At 36.1% G+C, this 22,832-nt stretch overlaps 1 protein-coding gene across 1 annotated transcript in view; it reads right to left on the bottom strand.

Moving 5' to 3' along the window:
* SCLT1 (sodium channel and clathrin linker 1) overlaps positions 1 to 22,832 on the bottom strand; it is a 258,104-nt gene that overhangs the window by 120,200 nt on the left and 115,072 nt on the right. The window contains exons 12-13 of the mRNA XM_036765501.1: positions 16,070 to 16,247; positions 9,040 to 9,138 (exon numbers count right to left, since the gene is read on the bottom strand). Coding sequence (XP_036621396.1) covers positions 9,040 to 9,138; positions 16,070 to 16,247 — 277 coding nt within the window. The remainder of the gene's footprint in view (positions 1 to 9,039; positions 9,139 to 16,069; positions 16,248 to 22,832) is intronic.

The raw sequence follows: 22,832 nt of genomic DNA, 5'->3' as shown, positions 1-22,832 counted from the left end.
GTGTATAATTATAGCTCTTATTTTGGAGAAGTTTGAGAGATTGTTGAGGATAGGAGAATATATCTAATCTTCTATTTTATTGGTCACATGACAACCCTATTGAGACCTTGTCTTAAAAAAATAAACAACTTTATCTTAGTTTCTCCTATGGGATCTAACAAAATTCATTACATATAATATTCACTTAAATAATGGTTGAATGAATAGCACAGTTTAAAATAGCACTAAAGCCTTTTTTAGAAGAGATATAATACTACCATATACTTTTATTTCATAATTTAAAATTATTACTCCTTATGACACCAAGTGACAAAATTAAGAGGCTGCTGATCATAATACTATGCATTTATTATTATATATTTTATTTTTATCAGCTTACAGTATTGAGATATGGACATATCTATATATCTATCTATCCATTTCACTGTCTATCTTTCTGTGTGATTTCCCTACAAAGGAATGCTGGGGATCAATCTATTTAATTTTGGAACCAAATGAGCCACCATCATCATGACAAATATTATTATTACTGCTGTTTAATATCTACATAGATGGGGTGTAGGGTGTGCTCAGGGAACTCTAGTACCTCTGGTATGAGGGCTGCTTTCCACCTTTGGTGTCCACCTGATCCACCCAACTCTCACCCGTGGCTCTAAAAAGCTGTAGCATGTGCAGAGGCCACACCCTTGTAAAATGTTTCAGCACACAAGCTAAAACACAATGAGGGTAATTGAGGGGTCTCAAACCCTTTGATGAGTTAAGAAAGGTGTCTATCCCAAGCACGAGAAGACTTCCTCTGGGGGAATGGGCAGATGAGAACTATTTGTTCCATTAATGTCCATGAAGGCGGCTGAAGCAGGCAGGCACGGTGGAGCGCTTAACAGTTTGGTTAGACATTGAAGACACCCAGGTCATGTACTGCATCCTAAGCCATAACCAGTCATCTTTCCTTGTCTAGCCATTGCCAAATCACTTTGATGATTCTGGAATAGAGAGTGAGGCTGACAACTTCAAGCAACTTTGTTTCACTTAAGTCCAATTTAAGTGAAATTCAAAAGGCATCACCCATACCATTTTACTACTTTTACCTATCTAAAAGCCCTCTGGCAACAGTCAATTGATGAAGCAGAGGTGTGCATGCTGGAAACTGTAGTCACAACCCCGCACACAGGTGGCCCACACCATATAGTCCTCTTCTCACTGGAAGCAGCAGTGGGATTCAGCAGCCTCCTGTGTGTCTGAGAAGCCCCTTAAGGACCATACTGGTCACCTCCTGTTGTGAGGAAGGGCCTAGAAAATGTGTCCTAAAAATTGTCTCAGGGTGGGATCTCTACCTCCCATGGTAAGCAGGCCAGGGTTGGGTAAAGCAGACAATTTTTGTACAAAAACTTCTGCTAAGATGATGGTACTCACCATAGATACATGGAATGTGCACGTGCTTAGGGACAACACAAAATCTAGTAGCCCTGAAAGATGAAGAGCTCTTGTTGCAAGAGAGCTCAGCAGGTATCACATCCAAATAGTAGCCTTGACTCTAACAAGGCTGGCCAATGAAAGCCAGCTTACTGAAGTTGAAGCTGGATACACATTTTTCTGGAGCAGCCACAATGAAGGGGAGCACAGTGAAGCCGGCACAGGTTTTGCAATCAAAACTAATCTAGTCAAGAAGCCTGTATGACTACCCAAAAGAGTGAATGACAGGCTCCTCAATGCCTGACAATGCAATTGACACATGCAGAAAAGATCCATGCTACCATCATAAATGCAGATGCTCCCACCATGATGAACCCTGATGAGGTCAAAGAAAGATTTTATGAAGACCTAGAGACCTTCATCATCAATGTGTTAAAAGAGGACAAGCTTATAATTCTGGGTGACTTTAATGAAAAAATAGACACAGACTACCAGACATGGCAGGAAGTCCTTAGGAGGAATGGAGTTGGAAACTCCAACAGCAATGATTACTTACTACTGAAGAATTCTGCATCTCATGACCTTCTCATTACTAACACTGTCTTCCATTTACCTAAACGCAATAAAACGTTACAGATGCGACCTTGCAGCAAACATCGGCATTTAACAGACTATGTCACTATAAGGAGAAGAGACAGACAAGATGTAAGAGTGAGGAAGGCAGTGTGTGGCACAGAGTGCTGGACTGATCATAGACTTATCCTCTCCAAGCTAAATATTTGCATTCAGCAAAAGCAGAGGCCCCAAGGCAAAATGACTACCAGAAGACTTAATGTCAACAGATTAGAATGCTTTTCTATGCCAGAACAGTTTGTTGTTAACTTGGAGGGAAAGCTGAGCCAACATATGGTTGGCAATGGTAGAGCATAAAAGGAGTGGGCAGCTTTCAGAGATTTGGTGTACAGTACTACATTTACTCATCTGGGTCAGAACACTTGCAAACATCCAAGACTGGTTTGACAAAAAGGACAGGAAAATTCAGAAGCTACAAAAAATGAGAATTCCACAGGGTTTTCCAGTAAGATAGTTCATCTGTCTCTAACAAGGCAGCATTTAACTCCATCAAAAGTAAAGTGCAAGTAAAGCTTAAGAGAGATGCAAAATTCTTAGCTTATTAAGAAGGCAGATGAAATTCAATTTTACACTAATATGGCTGTAGTTTGTCCTTTGTTCTTGAAGAGGACCATGACATCTGGGAGATGATGACATGACTTGCAATTGACTTTGATTTGAGTGAGGGAGGGCTGTGCAAAGTCACCAGCTTTACTTTCTCCTGCAGAGCCATCTGGCTCTAGTGCCCAGATATCAATCAGGACTATTGGAGATGCCCAGAATGCAGTAGGAGACTTTGGCCCTTTTAAACTAAGACTTTCCAGGTTCTCACTCTGAGTGGGGCAATGCCCATTCAGTGAATAGGTCTCTTTAAGAAGTGAGTCAAGGGATGATAGCCCCTTTAATAAAAAAAAAAATCAAACTGGGAGTAGAAGACCCTCAGGATTGCTGGGCCAAAAGAGAAATAGTTACTATTTACATTCACTGAGCTAGGAGAACCCAAAAAATAACCATTAAGTGGTGCTTGGGCAGACCAGAGATCCAGAGTAAATTGGGTCTTTGAGAAAGAAATCTAGCCAGTAAACCCCAAGTCAACTAGATAGCTTTTAGCCATCAACATTTACCCTCCTTTGGGTAGAACACCCTTAGGCAAGGGTGGAGGAGACAAAAGGAAAAGGGAGGGGAGGAGAGGGAAAAGGAGAAGAGAGGAGAGGAGAGGAGATACTAAGAGCCCAAATCACTTTCATGATGCCCAGAAGGCTATTTAAGGGCCAAAGACTTATGGCACATCTCAACTACTTTGTGCTGCTGAAGCCACATTGACAGAAATAAGGATATGATAGTGGACAATGGGGCTAAATGCTTCCATGTTGTTTTTAACAGACCATCATCAAATAATACTGACGTCATTGACCCTTGAGAACAAAGGACAACAACCAATACACACACAAATATAGTCTTCACACAAAAGACAAATATTTCATTTTAAGAACATATTTTCTTTATTTAAGAAGTGATTTCTTTTTATACTTTTTAATTTAGCTTTGTGGTGGAGTTAAATTATCATTTGGTTATTTTATTTACCACTGTATATATTATCTCACTGAGGGATTAAAGCTCTCCCAACAGAAGGGATTTATAAGCATAAAGAATTTGGAAAACAACAAATATAATGAAAAGAGATATTTACATTTATAGATTTAAAAATGTTAATTTTAAAATTTCAACTAGCAATTATTTTAACAAATAAAGCATGTGCTTTCTTTTAGCTGTTATAAATGTTAATATAAAATAATGACAATTAAATCAACTACTGTAGACAAATCAACATCCGAAATCAAAGATATCTTATGTGGTGACCTCAGTCTTCATCTTTCCTGTCATTCAGAGACTAAAAACAATAAGCTTTCCTTGTTATTTCAAAAAAAGAAAAAAAAGATTTTTAAAATTTGTCATAAATCAGCTTGAAGTAAATATTTCCTATACATACACAGGTTGCTATTAATAAACGTGTTATTTATGGATAGATAAATACAAATTCTCAAAACTAGAATTAAACAGCTATTTGATGATTGTGACTTTCCAGAATGAGTGAACTAATCACTGAATTCCAATTACTAGAATTTTCTTTGTTTCATTTTTAAATCTTTCTGAATAAGATATAAAAGGTTCCTCTATGTCAATTCTGATGTGATATATTTATAATACTTTATTTAAAAGTTTATCTGTATATAAAATTTCAAATGGTTTTAAGTTTTAATCTCTTTCTAATGATAATTTTTTAAAAATATGGTAAGGGACCTTCACTAATAAGTGCAAGAAGTATAATGGAGAGCACTTGAGTAAAGATCACAAGAGAAGAAAAAAAAACCATGTAATTTTGTCATCAAATAGACCACTTGTCCAGAAAGAGAAACTAAATGAGGGATACAGGAAACAAATCATAAATCTGGCACAGAGCTAGAATTCAGTAGTAAGGAGATAGGAAGTTATCCGGATATATGCTAGAGCTTTCTCTCTCTACTAAAAGCAGATGAGCTACTAATTTATTTGCCTTAATGTAAAATTCATCCTTTAAAAGTATGAAGAATCAACTAAGGGAAATCTCAGACTGGAATCAATCCTCACTAACACAAAGTAACTGGTTCTTTTGATGGAAATAGTGGGAAATGTGGGAGGAAGTTTGTAATAGAGGACAAGAAAGTCAGACTTTGACATGTATACTAGACCTTGGGAAAGCAGACTTCAGGTAAGCAGGTTCCCATGGACTAAAATTCTATAGAAGTTGTCACAGGAGAGATGAAAAAGTCTCGAGAATGAAATTTCAAAGTCAAAGTGAAACTATTTCAATAAGGAAAAAAAATGGAGTCTGAAAAAAGTGCTATAGATCTGCAGGGAATACACCAATTAATCAATTAATGAACACATATTAACCAATTAGTTACTAGGTCAGGCACTCATCTAAGTGTCGGTGATAAAATAAAAAGCAAAAAAAAAACAGTTTCTGCCTTTAAATAAAATAAAAACAAAAACCAGTTCCTGCCTTTAAAGAGTTTAATGGGAAAGACACCACATGTATGAATAGGTACATGATAGAAATATACAGAGTAGACAGAAGGTAATATTAGAGAGGTAGATGGGAAGCATGGCATATGGATAGTGTTAGACTAATAGTAAAAAAGACCTGGGTTCAAATTCAGCCTCAAACACATATTAACTGTGACCCTAGGCAATTCATTTAAAACCTCCTGGCTACATCTTCTTATCTGTAAAGGGAGGGGATTAGGCTAGATAGTGTATCTAACTAAGTTCCCTTCCAAGCTGTCAACCTCTGTATCTATGAAGGCATCAGCAACTAGGGGAACCAGGAAAGGCCTTCTGCAGAAGGTAACATTTGAGCTAATTGTCGAAGGAAGACAGGGATTTTGAGAGTTAGAAGGTGAGTAGGAAAAACATTTTAGGCCTGGGAAACAGCCAGTGTAAAAGAATGGAGACAGAAGATGGAGTATACCATGAGGAACACCAAGTAGGGCAGATTGGCTCAACCACAGTGTGCATGGAAGGCAATAAAGAGTTAGAAGATTGGAAAGATAAAAAGGTCAGGTTGTGAAATATTTAAATGCCAAAGAGAGGGGCCTACAGTTGATCAAAGAAGTAAGGAGGAGCTGTTGAAGTTAACTTAGTAAAGAGAATTATACCTTCAGACCTATACTTTTGGAAAAATCACTTTTTGCTATGTGGAAGAGAGACTGAGGAGTGGGAAGAGATTTGTAGGTAAATCAGTCAGAAGGTTATCTTAACTAGGGATGTGGTTCTCTGGGTAGCAAGTAAGTATAAAGTAGGATGTATGGAGGTAGAAGTGATCAGATTTGGCAACTGACTGGATTTGTAGGGTGAGAGGAAGAATTGAAGATAACACCATGGGTGCAAATCTGTGTGATTCAGAAAAGAGAAGGATTTGATGGGAAAGATAATGAGTTTTGTTTTGGAAATGATGAGTATGAGGTGCTTATAGGACATCCATTTCAAAATGTCCATTAGGCAGTTACAGATGGGAGATTGAAGCTCCAGAGAAAGACTAAAGGTGGGTTTTCAGATGTGGGAACCATTTGCATAGATAATGATAATTGAACCCACTGGAACCAAGGAGATCCCCAAGCAAGTTAGCATAGAAAGAAAAGTAAAGTAAAGAGAGCCCAGTATAGAGCTTTAGGGACAGTAACATTAGTGGACATGGTACGGATGAAGATATAGCAAAAAACACTGAGAAAGAGTGGTTAGCAAGATGGAGAACCAAGAGAGAGCAGTTATGAAAACTCAGATTGATGATATCCAGGATGAAAAGGTGAGTCAAGTCCAGAGGTTAAAAAAGATAAGTGTTGAGAAAAGGCCACGTGATCTGACAATGAATACATTCCAAGTACCCTTGGAGTGAACAGTTTCAGGTAAACCATGAGGTTGGTGGCTGAATTGGAAAGGATATAGAAATAAAAGGAGAAGTGGCAACCCCTAGTAAAGACAGAGTTTTCTAGAAGTTTAACTTACCAATCAATCCAGACTTTAAAATACAGAAAATAGAGCACAGGCCCAATTCCTGTTTCATTTTTGATTACTCTTGAAAAGAGAATAACCATGGCAATGCAATGTGAAAATAAAAATGGCTCACAGGGAGCTGGTACACAAAATGAGGAGGTAGTATGAGAGAGTCGAGATGATGATGAATTCATGTTGTCTAAATCCTTGGATACTGAAAGAATGGCAGATTGGATTGCTAAGCCATTGTAAGTGATCTATGAAAGATCACAGAAAACAGGAAAGGGAATACAAATCTATATAAGAATGGATGCTGTTCTCTTTTTTAAAAGACAAGAACAAATAAAGAACATAATTCACAAACTACAAACCAGTGAGGTTGACTCTAGTACCTGGAAAAATTGTAGGATAGATGATTTAGGAGATTGTTAATGAGAATCTAGAAAAGGAAGAAGTGATTATAAAGAGTAATCTTTTTTACTTTTTTGACATAGTTACTAAACTAGTAAATCAGGAGCATATATAGATATTGTTTGCTTAGATTTTTAGCAAAGCACTTGATAAATAATCTCACATTCTTCTTGGGGAAAAAATGGAGAAATGTGCATTACGTGATAATACAATTACATGGATTGGCAGTTGATTGTATGGTCAAAGTCAGAGAGCAGCCATTAATGGCTCAACACTGACCTGGATTTGTACTTGGTCCTGTGTTACAGCAAGCGGATAAAGACACAGATCACATGCTCATGAAATCTTCAGGTGACACAAAGCTGGGAGAGATATTTTTACATGGAATGACAGACTAGGGTTCTGGGCAGAATCTAGTAAGAAGAAATTCAGTTGGAGTAAATGTAAAGTCTTATAATCGGTTTCAGAAAAATCAATCTTTCAAGTACAAGATGATGGAGACATAGTTAGTAGTTTATGTGAAAAGATTCTAGGGATTTTAATATATTGACTCAACATGAATTGGCAGTGTGATGTGATAGTGGGAATCATTTGCATAGAGATGATAATTCAATCCACAGGATCCAATGAGGTCAACAAACAAGTTAGTATGGAGAGAACAGTGAAGAGAGGCCAGAACAGAGTCTTGAAGACACCCAGAGTTAGTGGACATGGCATGAGTGAAGATCTAGCAAAGGACACTGAAAAGAAACTGTTAGTGAGGTGAAGAAGAATCAAGAGAGCAGAGTTATGAAAACTCAGAGAGAGAGTATCTAGTGTTCAGAGCACCACAATTTAAGAAGTCCATTGGTAAGTGGGCTGGTACCCAGAGAAGAGCAAATAGGAGAGTAAAGGGTCTTGTTTGAGTTGATGTCATATGAAGATCTAGTGAAGGAACTGGGCATGTTTAGCTTAGAGAAGAGAAGACTCAGTGAAGACAAGACAGGTGTCTTCATGGATTAAGGCAGCTTGGTGGTACCATGGATAGAGTGGCTGAGCCTGGAATCAGGAAGATCTGAGTTCAAATATGATCAGACACTTACTAGCTCTGTGTGACTCCAGACAAGTCCTTTAACCTCTGTCTGCCTCAGTTTCCTCATTTGCAAAATAGTGCAACTCCTAAGGTTGTTGTGAGGATCAAACCAGATGATATTTGTAAAGTGCTTAGCACAGCCTGGCAAATAGTAGGTGCTTAATACATGTTTATTTCCTTGTCCTTCCCTCTCCCCTAAAGGGCCATCCTATGAAAGACTAGATTTGTTCTGCTTGGCTTCAGAAGGCGGAACTAGGAGCAATGGGTAGAAATAGTAAAGAGGCAAATTTAAACTCGATGTCCAGCAAACTTTTCTAACCATTAAGAGCTGTCCAAAAGCAGAATGGATTGCCTTGAAAACAGTGGGTTTCCTCTCCTTGGAAGTCTTTAAGCAGACGTTGGATGGCTACTTGTCAGGAATGTTAGAGGGAGGATTTCTTTCAGTTGTGGTTTAGGCTTGTAAGTCTATTTTGAATTTTAAGTTCTATTACAAAGTTGGAAGAGCTTGGATTTGAACTCAAGTCCAATGAATCCAAATGCAACATTGTTTTTACTTTACTATATTACAACAATAATCAAATCTCGGTTTTCTGGTTACAAATTTCTTTTAAAGTCTCTTTTTTAGTCTCTTTCATGGTCCTCTCTTTTTTTTGGTCCATAAATCTCATATCCTCTTTCTTTTCTTTCTCTTTGTATGTCTATTTCCCCTCTCTCTCCACTTTATCTATCTCTTTTGTTTCTGTCTCTGTTGCATGTGTGTGCACATGCACACACATACACACACACACACACACACACATACACACATACACACTCACTAGCTCAAGCAAACTTCCTGCAAACTATTTCACAAAACTTTACTGAAAATGCAATTATCTGCTTGTTCTTCATGTAAGTGTTCTGGCAAAAACTTATTAAGACAGTATGCAATATTTAGTTATTATGTGCGTATTTTTCTAATTTTATTTTAAATGTTAACAAAATTACAAATCTCTTACTTCTTTTCTGGTTCGTACAGCACTCTCTTGTACAAGTTGAGAAATTGTTTCTTTCATTTTCTCAATATCTTCTTCTTTTTGTTTCTCTTCAAGCAGTGCCTTCAGAAAACAATAGCTAGCATTATTATAAAGAGTATGATTAGTGATAAAATAGCATATGGGTAGAAATCTATTAAGTAATTATTTACTGGTGAAGATTAAAAACTGAGTTTTTAGTTTTCTATTTCTAGCTGCCCACAATAAATCCAGAACAGAAATCAACATCTCTTGTGACTCAATGGACATTCAAATGAACTCTCTTATCCAGCTTCTGCTTAAAGACTTCTAAGGAGAGGAAACCTACTATTTTCAAGGCAATCCATTCTACTTCTTCTATCCAAGTATATACATTCTATCAAAGGTAGGTAGGATTGTAGGCACTTATTGACTGTTCTAAAAACCTTAGAGTCCTATTTGACTCTCAATTTCCCTGTTTTCTCTCTGAGGAAATTGAGGAGAATAGGACAGCAAGTGGTTCATTGTGATAACTGAGTGAAGAACCCTGACTCCATCTTGTGACTTGATTCTGCATCGAGCTCAGTTCTCCTTCTATTCAATCATGGCTCTTGTCCAAATTCTGTCTTGTGAGAAAACTTTAATCAATTGTGGGAATTGGAAAAAAACCAAAACAACCTTATTGTATTGCTTCAACCTAGCCCTGTGTGCCTGGGAAGCTAGACCACCCCTACCTGCTGCTTAGAGACCCTTAACCAAGAACCTAGATTATCCTGACCAGAAACCTAGTCAGATCCAAAGATTGATGCAAGGAGTTTTCTCACAATTGTACATTTCAAGCAACCCATATGTCTTGTTCATTTTTCAAAGCCAACCTTTTCTATGAAGACTTTTACAAAATGCAGCCAAATATGACCTCTCTCATGCTCTGAATTTTCATAGCAGCTGTTGCTCCCTCTAATAAGTACTTTTCATACTATATTCTGTATTTAAGTGGGGTACCTATCTTATCTCTTCTCAATAATCAGAGAATTTAGTTTAGTTATTTCTAACAGCTTTGATGTCAGTTTTTTTAAAAGGACACACAATTTTTAAAAGGTGAATTTCTAAGAATATAATTTTTTTTATTTACTGTCAAATAGAGGCTAGTACTCCCTTTATTGTTTTGTACATAAGCAGCTTAAATAATTACCATGCCTTCTTTTGCCATGAATAATTTCAAACACAAGTAAAATAATAAGCATATACTAAATATATTTAAAATATTTCTATTATCTTTATATGAAATAACTACATTGATCTTTTTATCAATAAAATGAAAGAAAAACATATGATGCTTAGAAACATAAACAAAAAAAGAATTATTCCTGGTATTCTCTTTTCAGTGGACTAGGCACTAGAAACAAACAAGGCATGTTAGCAACACCTGGATCAAACATAGTTAAAGCTATGTTGTAGAGAACTTACATAACAAATAAAATTCTGTTGTGTATTCTTTAGCATACTGATTTTAATAGCTTTGCAAACTAGTAAATTAAACATAGTTATCTACTTGTATTCAATTCTCTTCTAGGTTTAATTTGATCAATACCAACATATATGTTTTTAAGACTGGTTCATTCAATTAACCAATTTTCATTTTAAGAGTCTAGCTAATAGTCATTTGCTTAGATCTATTAAGTATTTGATAAAGAAATACTCTGACATCAATCATATAAAACAAGGTCTTCCTATGGCAATTCTCATTTTCAAAAAGGCCTTTCTAATTTATTTCCTACTGTTTATAGTTCTTCAGGATAATACATATAAGAAGAGAAGAGAAGCAAGGAATTGGTTGAAACATTTTTCTGATGTTTATTTCTATTTTTTTAGGAGGTAGGATTTTGGGGTTTTTTTTTCAATTTTTATTGTCAGTCTCAAATTCTCTCCCTCTTTTTCTCCCCTCCCTAACCCACTGAGAAAGCCAGCCATACAATATCTATTATACATGTGATGTCAGACAATACTGTTATTTACAAAAAACTAACATTTCCATATTAGCTATGTTGCAAAAAAAGGCATAAAAATAAAGGAAATGAAAAAAATATAACTTGTTTATCTAAATTTTTCACTCAATAGTTCTGAGATAGGTATAAGACTAGAAAGGTATAAGTGTCATAAAGCTTCTCAACTGAGGGCACATGATTCCATTCTAATAATAAAAATTCAACTACATAGTAAATTAAGGTTTTTAAAGTGCTTGCTCATATATTTTTTAAAACCACCGAATGAAACCATAAAAGTATTCGGGATTTAAGTGTGGCTGTGCAGGAGTAAAACAGGTATCTTGGAAGAGTGAAAGGCTGGGGCTACCCTTATTCCTTATGAACTTGTTATTTTTATATTTAATTTAATTACTTGTATCAGGGTTTTAAAAATGTGGAGAGGGGGTGTCCAATCTGTGATTTTATGAGCACAGGATAGAATGAATTTTTGGTGTGTAAATTTCTTCCACTGATGCAGGTCTGTAACTCAAAGTCTTGGAGTTTCCTGCAGCAAGGAGGGGTTGGTTAAATTATTCATCAGTGATCACAGAGCAAATACAAGTTAGAGGTAGGACTTGAATGAAGACCTTTCTGACTTTCTATGCTATACTGCCACTCTACTTATGGAAAAAGCGTGGTTTTACATTTTTAATAGAAAACGGAGAGCATGACTCTCTCATGGGTTGTAATGGCTTCCACTGAGGGTTAGACTAAGAACTTAAACCACGTGTCATGTTATTTCGAGAAATCATTCTAAGTTGCAAACAACCAACTTATAAATTAGCTTTTGGAACATAACTTATTCTCATAATTTGGTACGGCAGTCTTACATCTAATAGACATAGTGTGATGAATAGAGAAGTGGATTTGAATTAAGAAGACCTGGATTAGAATGTTAGCTCTGCTGTTATTAGCTAAATGACTCTAGGTAATTCACTGCCCCTTTCTTTTTCATTGTGACTTACATTCAAATATTGCTTATCCACAGAATCAAATCACATATTTAGAGACAGAAAGGACCTTCAAGGTCATCCAGTCTAACCCTCCTAATTTTATGGTTGAAGAAACTGAGCCTCATACAGGTTAAATGATTCATCCAGGGACACAGAGGTATAAGTGGCATTTAAATCCAGATCCTTTGACTCCAAATTCAGCACTTTTTCCACTGTACCTCTAACATCTATCTGTGTGAATCTGACTAGGTCATTAACCCATTCAGTTTTGTCATCTATAAAATTAGGAGGGTTGTACTAGGTTCCTACTGTTCTTTCCAACTCCAATTCTATGATGTTAGTTAACCTCTCCATGTCTTGGGCAGCTCTTTAAGACTGCAGGTGCACTTGCTGATATGAATTCAGTGGAGGAAATTGCCTTCACTGATAAAAATCATAAGACTGAACCAAAAACTAAACTAAAACTAAAGCACGCAAAACAACCTCACTGTTCTAGGTTCAAGTCCCAAGATCTGAATATTATTTTCAGTTCCATGAATACAATAAGCACTCAACTTGGTCGATCTGGCCAAGGCCTTTGATACTGTCAGTCATGAGAGCTTGTGGAAAATTATGGCAAAATCTGGTGGCCTGGAAAAGTTCATCAGTACTGCAGGCAGTTCCACAATAGCATGTTTACACAGGTTCTGAATAATGAACAATGCTCTCTTACTTTCCCAGTCATCAGTAGAATGAAGCAGGGCTGTGTGCTTGCTCCTGTGCTTTTTAGCATCACGTGTTCAGCAATATTGTTGGATTCCTTCAACGAGGACAAAAATGACATCCAAGTCAGCTACCATACTGACAGGTAATTATTTCACTTGAAAAGGCCACAAGCCAAGACTAAAGTGGGGGGAGAGTTGGTAGGCAACTTTTTGTTCACAAATGACTGTGTACTCAATGCAGCCTCTGAGACTGAGATGCAAGAGTATGGAGCGATTCTCTGCTGCTTGTGCTAATTTTGGCCTGACAATTAATACCAAAAAAACAGGTTCTGCACCAGCCAGTATCATACCATCCATAAATGAAACCATCAGAGATTCTGAATGCTGTGGATAAGTTCATTTACCTTGGCAATATATTCTCCAGGGATGTACACATTAGTGATGAGGGTTGACACACACATTGCCAGAACTAGCTCAGTGTTTGGGAGGCTCCAAAGTAAAGTGTGGGAGAGAAGAGGTATTAGGCTGCCTAACAAACTGAAGGTCTACAGAGATGTTGTATTAACCTCATTATTGTATGCTATGAAATCTGGACAGTATACTAGCACCATGCCAGAAAAATTAAATTGCTTCCATTTGAATTGTCTTAGGAAGATTCTGAAGATTACCTGGTAAGGTAAGGTACCAAACACTGAAGTCTTTTCTCAGCTAAATGGTCAACCATTCAAATTCCACTGCAGAGACAGCAATTCCATTGGGTTGGCCATGCTGTTCGAATGCCCAATGTGTGTTTGCCTAAAAGACTATTTTATGGAGAACTCACACAAGGCAAGTACTCAAATGGAAGTCAGAAGAAGGGATACAAGGACACTCTTAAGGTCTCTCTGAAAAACTCTGAAATTGATTGTGAGACATGGGAAACACAAGAGACAGTGACATAGGACAGCCCAGCATGGCATGCCTGCATCAAAGAAGGTGCTGTGCTCTATAAGCAAAGTAGAATTCCAGTAGTTCAAAAGAAACACAAGATGCTCAAATTTAGAAACAACTCCACTCCAAATGTTCTTATGGACTATTTGTGCCCAACCTGAGGCAGAGCATCCCAAGCTGGTATTGGTCTGATCAGCTGCAGTCAGACACACTATATGTTGACCTCAACAGAGTGATATCATTTTGGTCCTCTTCTAGCATGAAGGACAACAACCAAGCACTTGTCAAATAGTTGTTGAATCAATAAATTAATGGACAAGCCAAAGAAACTGATCATATCCTTCAATATTATCTCTTATTCCCAATGTATAACTTAAATGATGAGTAAGCAAATCTGTTGATGGTGATAATGGACAAGGGGGAAACGATTATAATCAAAAAAAGATAACATCACACCTCAAGAGAGATTCTTTTAGACTGCATATGTGGGAAAATGAATTTAAATGTAAGGTGAGCAGTCTGACTTCTCTTCATGACTATGCCTTAGATATAATGTTTCATTACAATTCTTACTAATTTCATTCTATTTCTTTTACTGTATATTACCTGTTAAAGTCTGGTCAGAAGATTCAGTCAGTCAATCAACTAGGATTTATTAAGTGCCTACTGTGTGCCAGTGAATAATATCACTACTGTGATAAGTGAAGAAGTAATGGTATTAGCTGGGGGAAAATAATGGATGAAGTGCCCCCAATGCAGTATTAGATTCCTTCCTGTCCCTAGAGACAATATAATTATCTAAGAACTAAGTAACTGGGAGTTAGAGATTTAAAAGCTAGTAATTCTATTATTTAAATTAAGGACTATTTTAATGATGGGCTATGAAATAGTATTTATCCATGTCTACCATAGTGTTCAGCCATCTTTATTATCTTGCTCACTCCACCTCATCTATTGTTCCTACTTCAGTGAATGGTCACCCTTAAATCTTTATTCATAGTTTCATGTTTTTCATCAATTTCAAATTGCTCTAATATTTTTCTTTATTGCTTGTTATTTTTATTTTTTTGCACTTTTTATAAAAAGGCTTTCTTCTCCGACTCAAGAGGGAAGGATAGAATATAGAAGAAGGGATCAAACTATATATCCCTTGCTTAGTAATGCAGGCTAGTTCCACATGTGCAGGGATCTTCAAATGTTAAGCAAAAGACTATTAGAAAACTATAACTTTTGTCTGTTTTGACCTATTTTTCCAAAAGAATTATTTAGCTGATGGTTTATATTTCTCAATAGAGGTAACAGCTTACGAAAACAGGGCATTAAACTTGAAAAAAAAAAGATTCTTCTTGTTGAGACAGAATGGTATTGTGAAAAGAAGAATACTGACCATAGCATCACAGAATCTTAATTTGAATCTCTATTTTGCTGCTTATTGCTTGTGTGACCTTGGCAAGTTGCTTAACCTCTGTGGACCTAAGTTTCCTGATAGGGGATGAGATTAAATGACTTCTAAAGTCTAAATTCTATGATTATTCTACACTTGAACTTACAAATTAAGGAAACCATCACTATGAACACTGATTATTCATCTTGATAAATTATGGAAAAATCTCAATTACCTGAAATACTCAGTTCAAGTTGCACCTCCTATAAAAACCTATCTAAATGCCACAGCTGGTGGTGCTCTCTCCTCTAGGAAATTACTTTGCATGAACTTTGTATATATTCTGTATTGATTTATCTGTGTACATGCTGTAGAAAGTAAGCTTCAGGAATGCCAGAATGGTTTCATTTTTGTCTCTATCTCTTCTGCTTAGTACAGTGCCTGCCATATAGTAAGCAATTAAAAAGTGCTTGTTGAACTAAATTGCTGAATGCTTAGAGAATGGATTATTCTGGTTAGTGAACTTTCTGGGTCACTGAGGTTTAAACAGAAAAAAACATTTTTGGTACATTCCTTGAAATGTGCCCCCAAAGAGGTCTAAAACATGCTAGAACAAAAATATTTTTTAAAAAATCTTTAATTAATAAGATTTTGTAGTATGCTTCAGAGTAATAATTCTACCAATTCATACTGAAGAATACTAAAGAGACAGGAGGTACAAGAGACAGGACCAAATGTATAATGACCCTAGGAACACAGCCTGAAAACTTTTTTCAAACTAAATTCATGATAGGTTTTTCTTGTTATTTGAATGTTTGTCCTAAAAGGGGAAATCTTAAAAGAAAAGGAAAATCCCAGGTAACTGAGTGTTTGATTTAATGAGTTTTTCTATATCAAAATAAACAAAAAAAGATTACCTGACAGAAATACATGCTTTCATTTTTATATACTGATTTTGTGTTTGTTAATGAACTTAAGTTTTTGTCCCATCATTAAAAGTTAACTATTTCATTATTTTCAGATATGTGTGTATTTTCTTACCTGATTTTTCTGAAGGTTAGCTTCTTCTAAGAGTTGCATGCTATTCCTGGCTCTTACAATTGCTTCATACTTCTCATTTTCTAACTCAGCAAATTTTACTTGAAGCTCTTTTGTCTGTTTTTCCAGATTAGTTTTTTCTGTTCTTAGTTGGTCAGCTTCTTGGACTGCTACACATAACCTAAGAATTAATATTCAAATTTTATTAACAACTATAAACTGAAATTATTTCATTACTTTTAGCTACTGAAGAATGTTTAGAATAATATGTGATCAAAAATTTACTAATAAAATGGTATTCATTAAGACCTTACCTATCTAGAATTATTGGGAAATGAGTTGTGAATCAGTGGAGTAGGATCAGCTACAGAAGAGGTAACCTAGGTAGCCATAAGTTAATTCTTCCCATTTTTATGGAAATCTTTATAAGACGCAGTAGAGATTCCCTTAGCTTCTTAAGCAGAGTATGCCATATATAACTAAGACATTTCTGGAAATCTTTATAAGATGCAGTAGAGATTCCCTTAGCTTCTTAAGCAGAATATACCATATATAACTAAGAAATTTCTGGATGACTCAAGTTTTAATTTTGTTTGGTATACTATGTTTAAGTTCATCATTATGAACTATCAGCACATGTAGATGCAGTAATATTATCAATATTATCATGAACAACCTCTTATATCCCGTTAAACTATACTTTTTGGCAAACCTTGAACATGGAAAACTAATGCCTTCAAATGCCACTGAGTAACTCTGCCCTCTTCCCTTTTCAACAGCCACACACAGCTAGGTGGCACAGTAGATAGAGTGCCAGGGCAGGTACTGGGTTCAAATCTTGCCTCAGACACTTCTTAGTTGAGCAGCTCTGGGCAAGTCGCTTAACCCTGTTTGCCTCAGTTTCCTCATCTGTAAAATGAGCTGGAGAAGGAAATGGCAAACCACTCCAGTATCTTTACCAAGAAAACCCCAAATGGGGTCACAGAGAGTTGAACATAACTGAAACAACTCAACGACAAAAACCACATAACACTCTTTACAGAAATAATGTGAGATTTAAATAATTGAAGAAACATTAATTGCTCATGAGTAGGCTGAGTCAATATAACAAAAATGACGGTATTACCTAACTTACTATTCCACTACATATCAATCAAACTACCGAAGGATCATTTCAGAGAGATAGGGAAAAAAAAAAACAAATAAAATTCATCTGGAGGAACAATCTCAAGGGAAAGAATGAACAAACGTGGGAAGAAAACTAGCATACCAGACCTTAAACTATTCTACAAAGGAATAATAATAAAAAATAATTTGATAATAGCTGTAAAAAAAGAGTTTGATCTATGGAACAGGTTAAGTATGTAAAATGTAGAAGTAAATGAACCTAGTCACTAAATGTTTTCTAGAACCAAAGACCCCAGTTACCTGGGTAAGGACTCACTAAAAATTGCTTGGAAAACTAGAAAGCAGTCTGGCAGAAATTAGATCACACACCAACATACTAGAAATGTTAGCTTTAGCAATAAGAGAAGAAAAAGAAATTGGAGGAATTAGAATAGACAAAGAAGAAACTAAGTTATCACTCTTTGCAGATGATTTACTTAGAGAATCAAGTAAAAAACTACTTGAAATAATAAATAACTTTAGCAGGTGTATCAACAATCCGGCTAGCAGCTGCTGTGAGGGTGTAAAGCCAACAACAGCCAGCTCACAGAACACTGCAAGCCCAGATCCCTTTCATCTGCTTCATCAAGGAAAGCGTTAAGGGGTCAGCAATCTTACTTTAATCCAGCATACAAATAACATCCAACTAGTTCAGGGAAAAAAGTCAGCACCCTGAATTACAGACCAAATACAATTTGTAGTTTTCAACATCTGGGTGTACAGCCGGGGAGCTCATCAGAAGGGCTGGCCCAGAGTCACACGCCACTCCTGCTGTGGCTCAGAGCTCAGAGCGAGAACCCTAACCTTTGCGCTTACATATCCTGTTCAGGGACAGAGGGACCTGATCTCACCTAGGCTGGGCGTGGAGAAGTTTCCCACCCCCAATATCACATCAGATACAAATCAATGGCTCCCAATTGTCTCAGTGCTGAGAAATACAAAAACATCCCACTTTATCTGCCTCATTCAAACAAAGGCCAGAATCATTATAGGTCAACAGCAAAAAGTCCCACCTTAATTACTATTATAGCAAGATATGAAATAAACCCACACAAATCTTCAGCATCCCTATATATTACTAACAAAGCCCAATAGCATGAGATAGAAAGAGAAATTCCATTTAAAGTTACGTAGATACTATAAAATATTTGGGAGTCTACTTGCCAAGACAAACCGAGGGTCTATGTGAACACAATTGCAAAACATTTTTCACGCAAATAAAGTCAGATCTAAATAAATGGAAAAACATCAATTGCTCATGGTTAGGCCAAGTTAATATAATAAAAATGACAATTTTACCTAAATTAATTTACTTATTGAGTGCCATACCACTCAAACTACCAAAAATTATTTTACAGAGCTGGATAAAATAACAACAACATTCATCTGGAAGTAGAAAAGGTCCAGAATATCAAGTGAATTAATGAAAAGAAATGCTAGAGAAGGTGACGTAGCCATACCAGATTGTAAACTATATTATAAAGCAGCGGTCATTAAAACTACTTGGTATTGGCTAAGAAACAGAGTGGTGGAACAGTGGAATAGATTAGGTACACAAGACACAGTAGTCAACGACTATAGCAATCTACTCTTTGATAAACCCAAAGAATCCAGCTTCTGGGTTAAGAATTCACTATATCACAAAAACTTCTGGGAAAATTGGGAAACTGTACAGCAGAAGTTGGGCATAGACCAATATCTTATTTCATATACCAAAATAAAGTCAAAATGGGTTCATGATTTAGGAATAAGGGCTGATACTATAAGCAATTCGGGAGAGCAAGGAATCGTTTACCTGTCAGATTTACGGAGAAGGGAAGAATTCATGACCCAAGAAGAGATACAGAGCATTACAAAATGCAAAATGGATAATTTGGATTATGTTAAATTGAAAAGTTTTTTTTTTACAAACGAAGCCAATGCAACAAAGATTAGGAGGGAAGCAGAAAATTGGGAAAGAATCATTACAACCAGTGTCTCTGATAAAGGCCACATTTCTAAAATATACAGAGAACTGAATCAAATTTATAAGAATACAAGTCATTCCCCAATTGAGAAATGCTCAAAGAATATGAACAGGAAGTTTTCAGAGGAAGAAATTAAAGATATCTATAGTCATATGAAAAAATGTTCTAAATCACTACTGATTAGAGAAATGCAAATCAAAACTATGAGGTACCACATCTCACATTTCAGATTGGCTAACGTGACAAAACAGGAAAATGATAAATGCTGGAGAAGATATGGGAAAACTGGAACATTGTTACATTGTTGGTGGAGTTGTGAACTGATCCAGCCATTCTGGAGAGCAATTTGGAACTTTGTCCAAAGGGCTATAAAAATGTGCATACCCTTTGACCCAGCAATACCACTTCTGGGGCTGTATCCCAAAGAGATCACACAAGTGGGAAAGGGACCTGTACGTACAAAATTATTTATAGCTGCTCTTTTTGTGGTGGCAAAGAACTGGAAATCAAGGGGATGCCTATCAATTGGGGAATGGCTAAACAAATTCTGGTATATGAATGTAATGGAATACAATTGTGCTATAAGAAATGAGGAGCAGACAGACTTCATTATAACCTGGAAAGACATATATGAACTGATGCTAAGTGAGGGGAGCAGAACCAGGAGATCATTATACATGATTACAGATGCAAGGTATCTGTAAGGATTTATAGACTTGGGTCTTCTCATCAATGCAAGTTTCAAAGACAGCTCGAAAAGACTCATGACCAAAAAAGCTATGCACATCCAGAGAAAGAATATGGAGTCTGAATGCAGACTGAGGCAAACTATTTGCTCTCTTTTTTTTCCTTCTTTTTCGGTTTCATTTCTTCTTTCTCATGATCCATTCCATTGGATATAATCCTTCTTTACAACTAGACTATTATGTAAATAAGTTCAATGTGAAGGTATATGTAGAATCTACATTGGATTACATGCCATCTTGGAGTGAGGGAGGAGAGGGAGAGAGGGAAAATTTGGAACCCCAAAACTTGTGGAACGGAGTGTTGTAGACTAAAAATATAAAATAAATTTATTAAAAAAAGATTACACACCAACACTGTATATCATGACATATCTATATCTTATATTATATGTGTCAAAAGAAACCCCATATGAATATATGGCTTAGATATAAAAGTTTAAATTCTAAATAAATTAGAAGAACAAGGAAGAAACTCACTTTCAGATTTAGAAATGGGGGAAGTATTCACAATCAAATAAAGAATAGAGAAAAACACTGAAGATAAAATGGACAATTTTGATGTCATAAAATTTAATAGTTTTCATACAAAACCAATACAACTAAAGTTAGAAATTAATTGGGGGAAAATCCTTACAGTGAGTTTCTCAAATATAGCTCTAATTTCATAAATGTATGCATGTATTTCAATGTATGTACAAATTTTCAAGTTTATAAGAGTAAGAGCCATTCTCCTCCAACTGATTAGGTCAAAAGATATTTTCTAGTAAATCCATCTATCCTACAAATTTTCCTGTTCTTTGTAGGGGTACCACTATCTTCCCAGTCAGCTACATTTGTAACCTGTGTCATCTTTGAATCTTTCTTCTTCCCTCCCTGCCATTTCCAATAAATTATCAATGCTTCTCAATTCAACTTTCAATCACTTTGCTCCACCCACACACATAGTCATTATGCTACTATAAGACTTCTTTACTTCTAGCTTGGGCTATTTTTTATGACTTCTTAATTCCTCTGTCTCCTTATGTGTAGGCTTTACACCTTTCCAATCTGTTCTGCATACCAATTCCATTTTCCAAAACTGCAGACATGCAATAGATGACTATTTCCATATACAAAGTGGAAAAGTAAAAAAGTATTGAACCTAAGTCTTAATTTATATTATATATAGCTTTTTTTCTCTTATCACATAATAACAAATTTAACATGATATTTTGAAAGCTGCCCAATTTGTTTCCTACTGACGTTCCTTCTGTTCCCATCTTTGGCATTTTAAAAAATGCTTAACTGATGTTTATTTCTGCTTTTCCCTCTCTCTCTCTTTTTCACTTTGGTAATATTATTGGTAGCCTCCTTTATTGCCCCCACCCCCACCCCCACTAAAAGAATTGAAAACAAAACCCCTCTATCAAATACATACAGTCAAGCAAAAACAAATCTATACATTGGCTATGTCCAAAAATGCATGCTTTATATTGGGCCTTGAGTTCATCACCTCTATTTCAGGAAGTAAGTATATATTTCATCACGAATACTGAGGAATTATGATTGGCAAAGGCACTGATCAGAGGTCTTAATTCTTTTCTTAGATGTTTTTCCTTAAAATGTTATTATTATAAAAATTGTTCTCTGGCTTCTGCTCACTTTACTCCATATAAGATCATATGTCTTTCCCAACTTTTTGTGAAACTGTCCCGTTTGTCGTTTTTTACGCTGCATGAAGTCCATTACATTCATGTATCATAATTTGTTCAGTCATTCCCCAATGGATGAGTTCACTCTTAGTTTATAATTCATTGCTCCTACAAAGAGTTGCCTTAGGTATTTTTTCTGCATATGATCTCTTTTTCTTTTGCTTGCATCTATGGCACATGAAGGTGCAGCGCATAGGGGCTGGGCCCAGTAGGGTCAGGGAGACCTGAGTTTAAATCTAGCCTTAGACACTGACTAGCTAAGTGGCCCTGGGCAAGTAACTTAACCTCTTGTTTGCCTCAGTTTCCTCTACTGTAAAGTGGAAATAATAACATCATCTACCGCATAAAAGCAGCTTAACACAGTGCCTGGCACGTAACAGATTCTATACGTAGGCTTATCCCCTTCCCCTCCCCCCTTTTATTTCTTTGAGATAAAGACCCAGTAGTGACATCCCTGTGTAAAAGTTACACTCAGTCTAGTGACTTTTGTCGTATGATTTCAAACTGCTTTCCGGAAAGCCACACCAATTCAAGTTCCACCAACAGTATATTACTGTTTCTCATTTCTCCTACAAGAATTATGATGTTTTTTTGGTCACACACACACACACACACAACTCTATCAGAGAAACTTGATGAGATTTTTTCCAATAAACTGTTTACCTTATTGTTTTAACTAAGTTAATTTTGTTTGTATGAAACTTCCCGATTTTATAAAATCAAATTTGTCCATTTTATCATCTGTGATCTTCTCTGTCTCTTATTTGGTCATGAACTTTTCCCTGTCAATGGCTGTAACAGGTATATCCTCCTTTTGCTCCTTTAATTAATAATATGATCTTTTACATCTAAACCATGTATGCATTTGAAAGCTAATCTTGGTCTATGGCATAAATTATTGGTCTAAGCCTAATTTCTGCCAAATTGCTTTCCAATTTTTCCAGTAGTTTTGTAGAATATTGAGTCTTTGACTTAGAACGTGGAGGGGGATGTCTTTGGGATTCCTGAACACTATACATTAAGTTCATTTACTTATGTATCTTCTGTAGTTGATCTATTTCAATGACTTACTTTTTTCTTTTTACCAAATATCTCTGATAATTATTGCCACATAATACTCTGAGATTTTATACTGATAAGGCCTCTTCTTTTTCATTTCTTTGCTCATGATTTCCCTTGAGATTTGAGTTTTTAA

This window comes from Trichosurus vulpecula, chromosome 6 (assembly GCF_011100635.1).
Source record: "Trichosurus vulpecula isolate mTriVul1 chromosome 6, mTriVul1.pri, whole genome shotgun sequence".
NCBI lineage: Eukaryota > Metazoa > Chordata > Mammalia > Diprotodontia > Phalangeridae > Trichosurus > Trichosurus vulpecula.
This window is presented reverse-complemented; position numbering and strand designations above follow the sequence as displayed.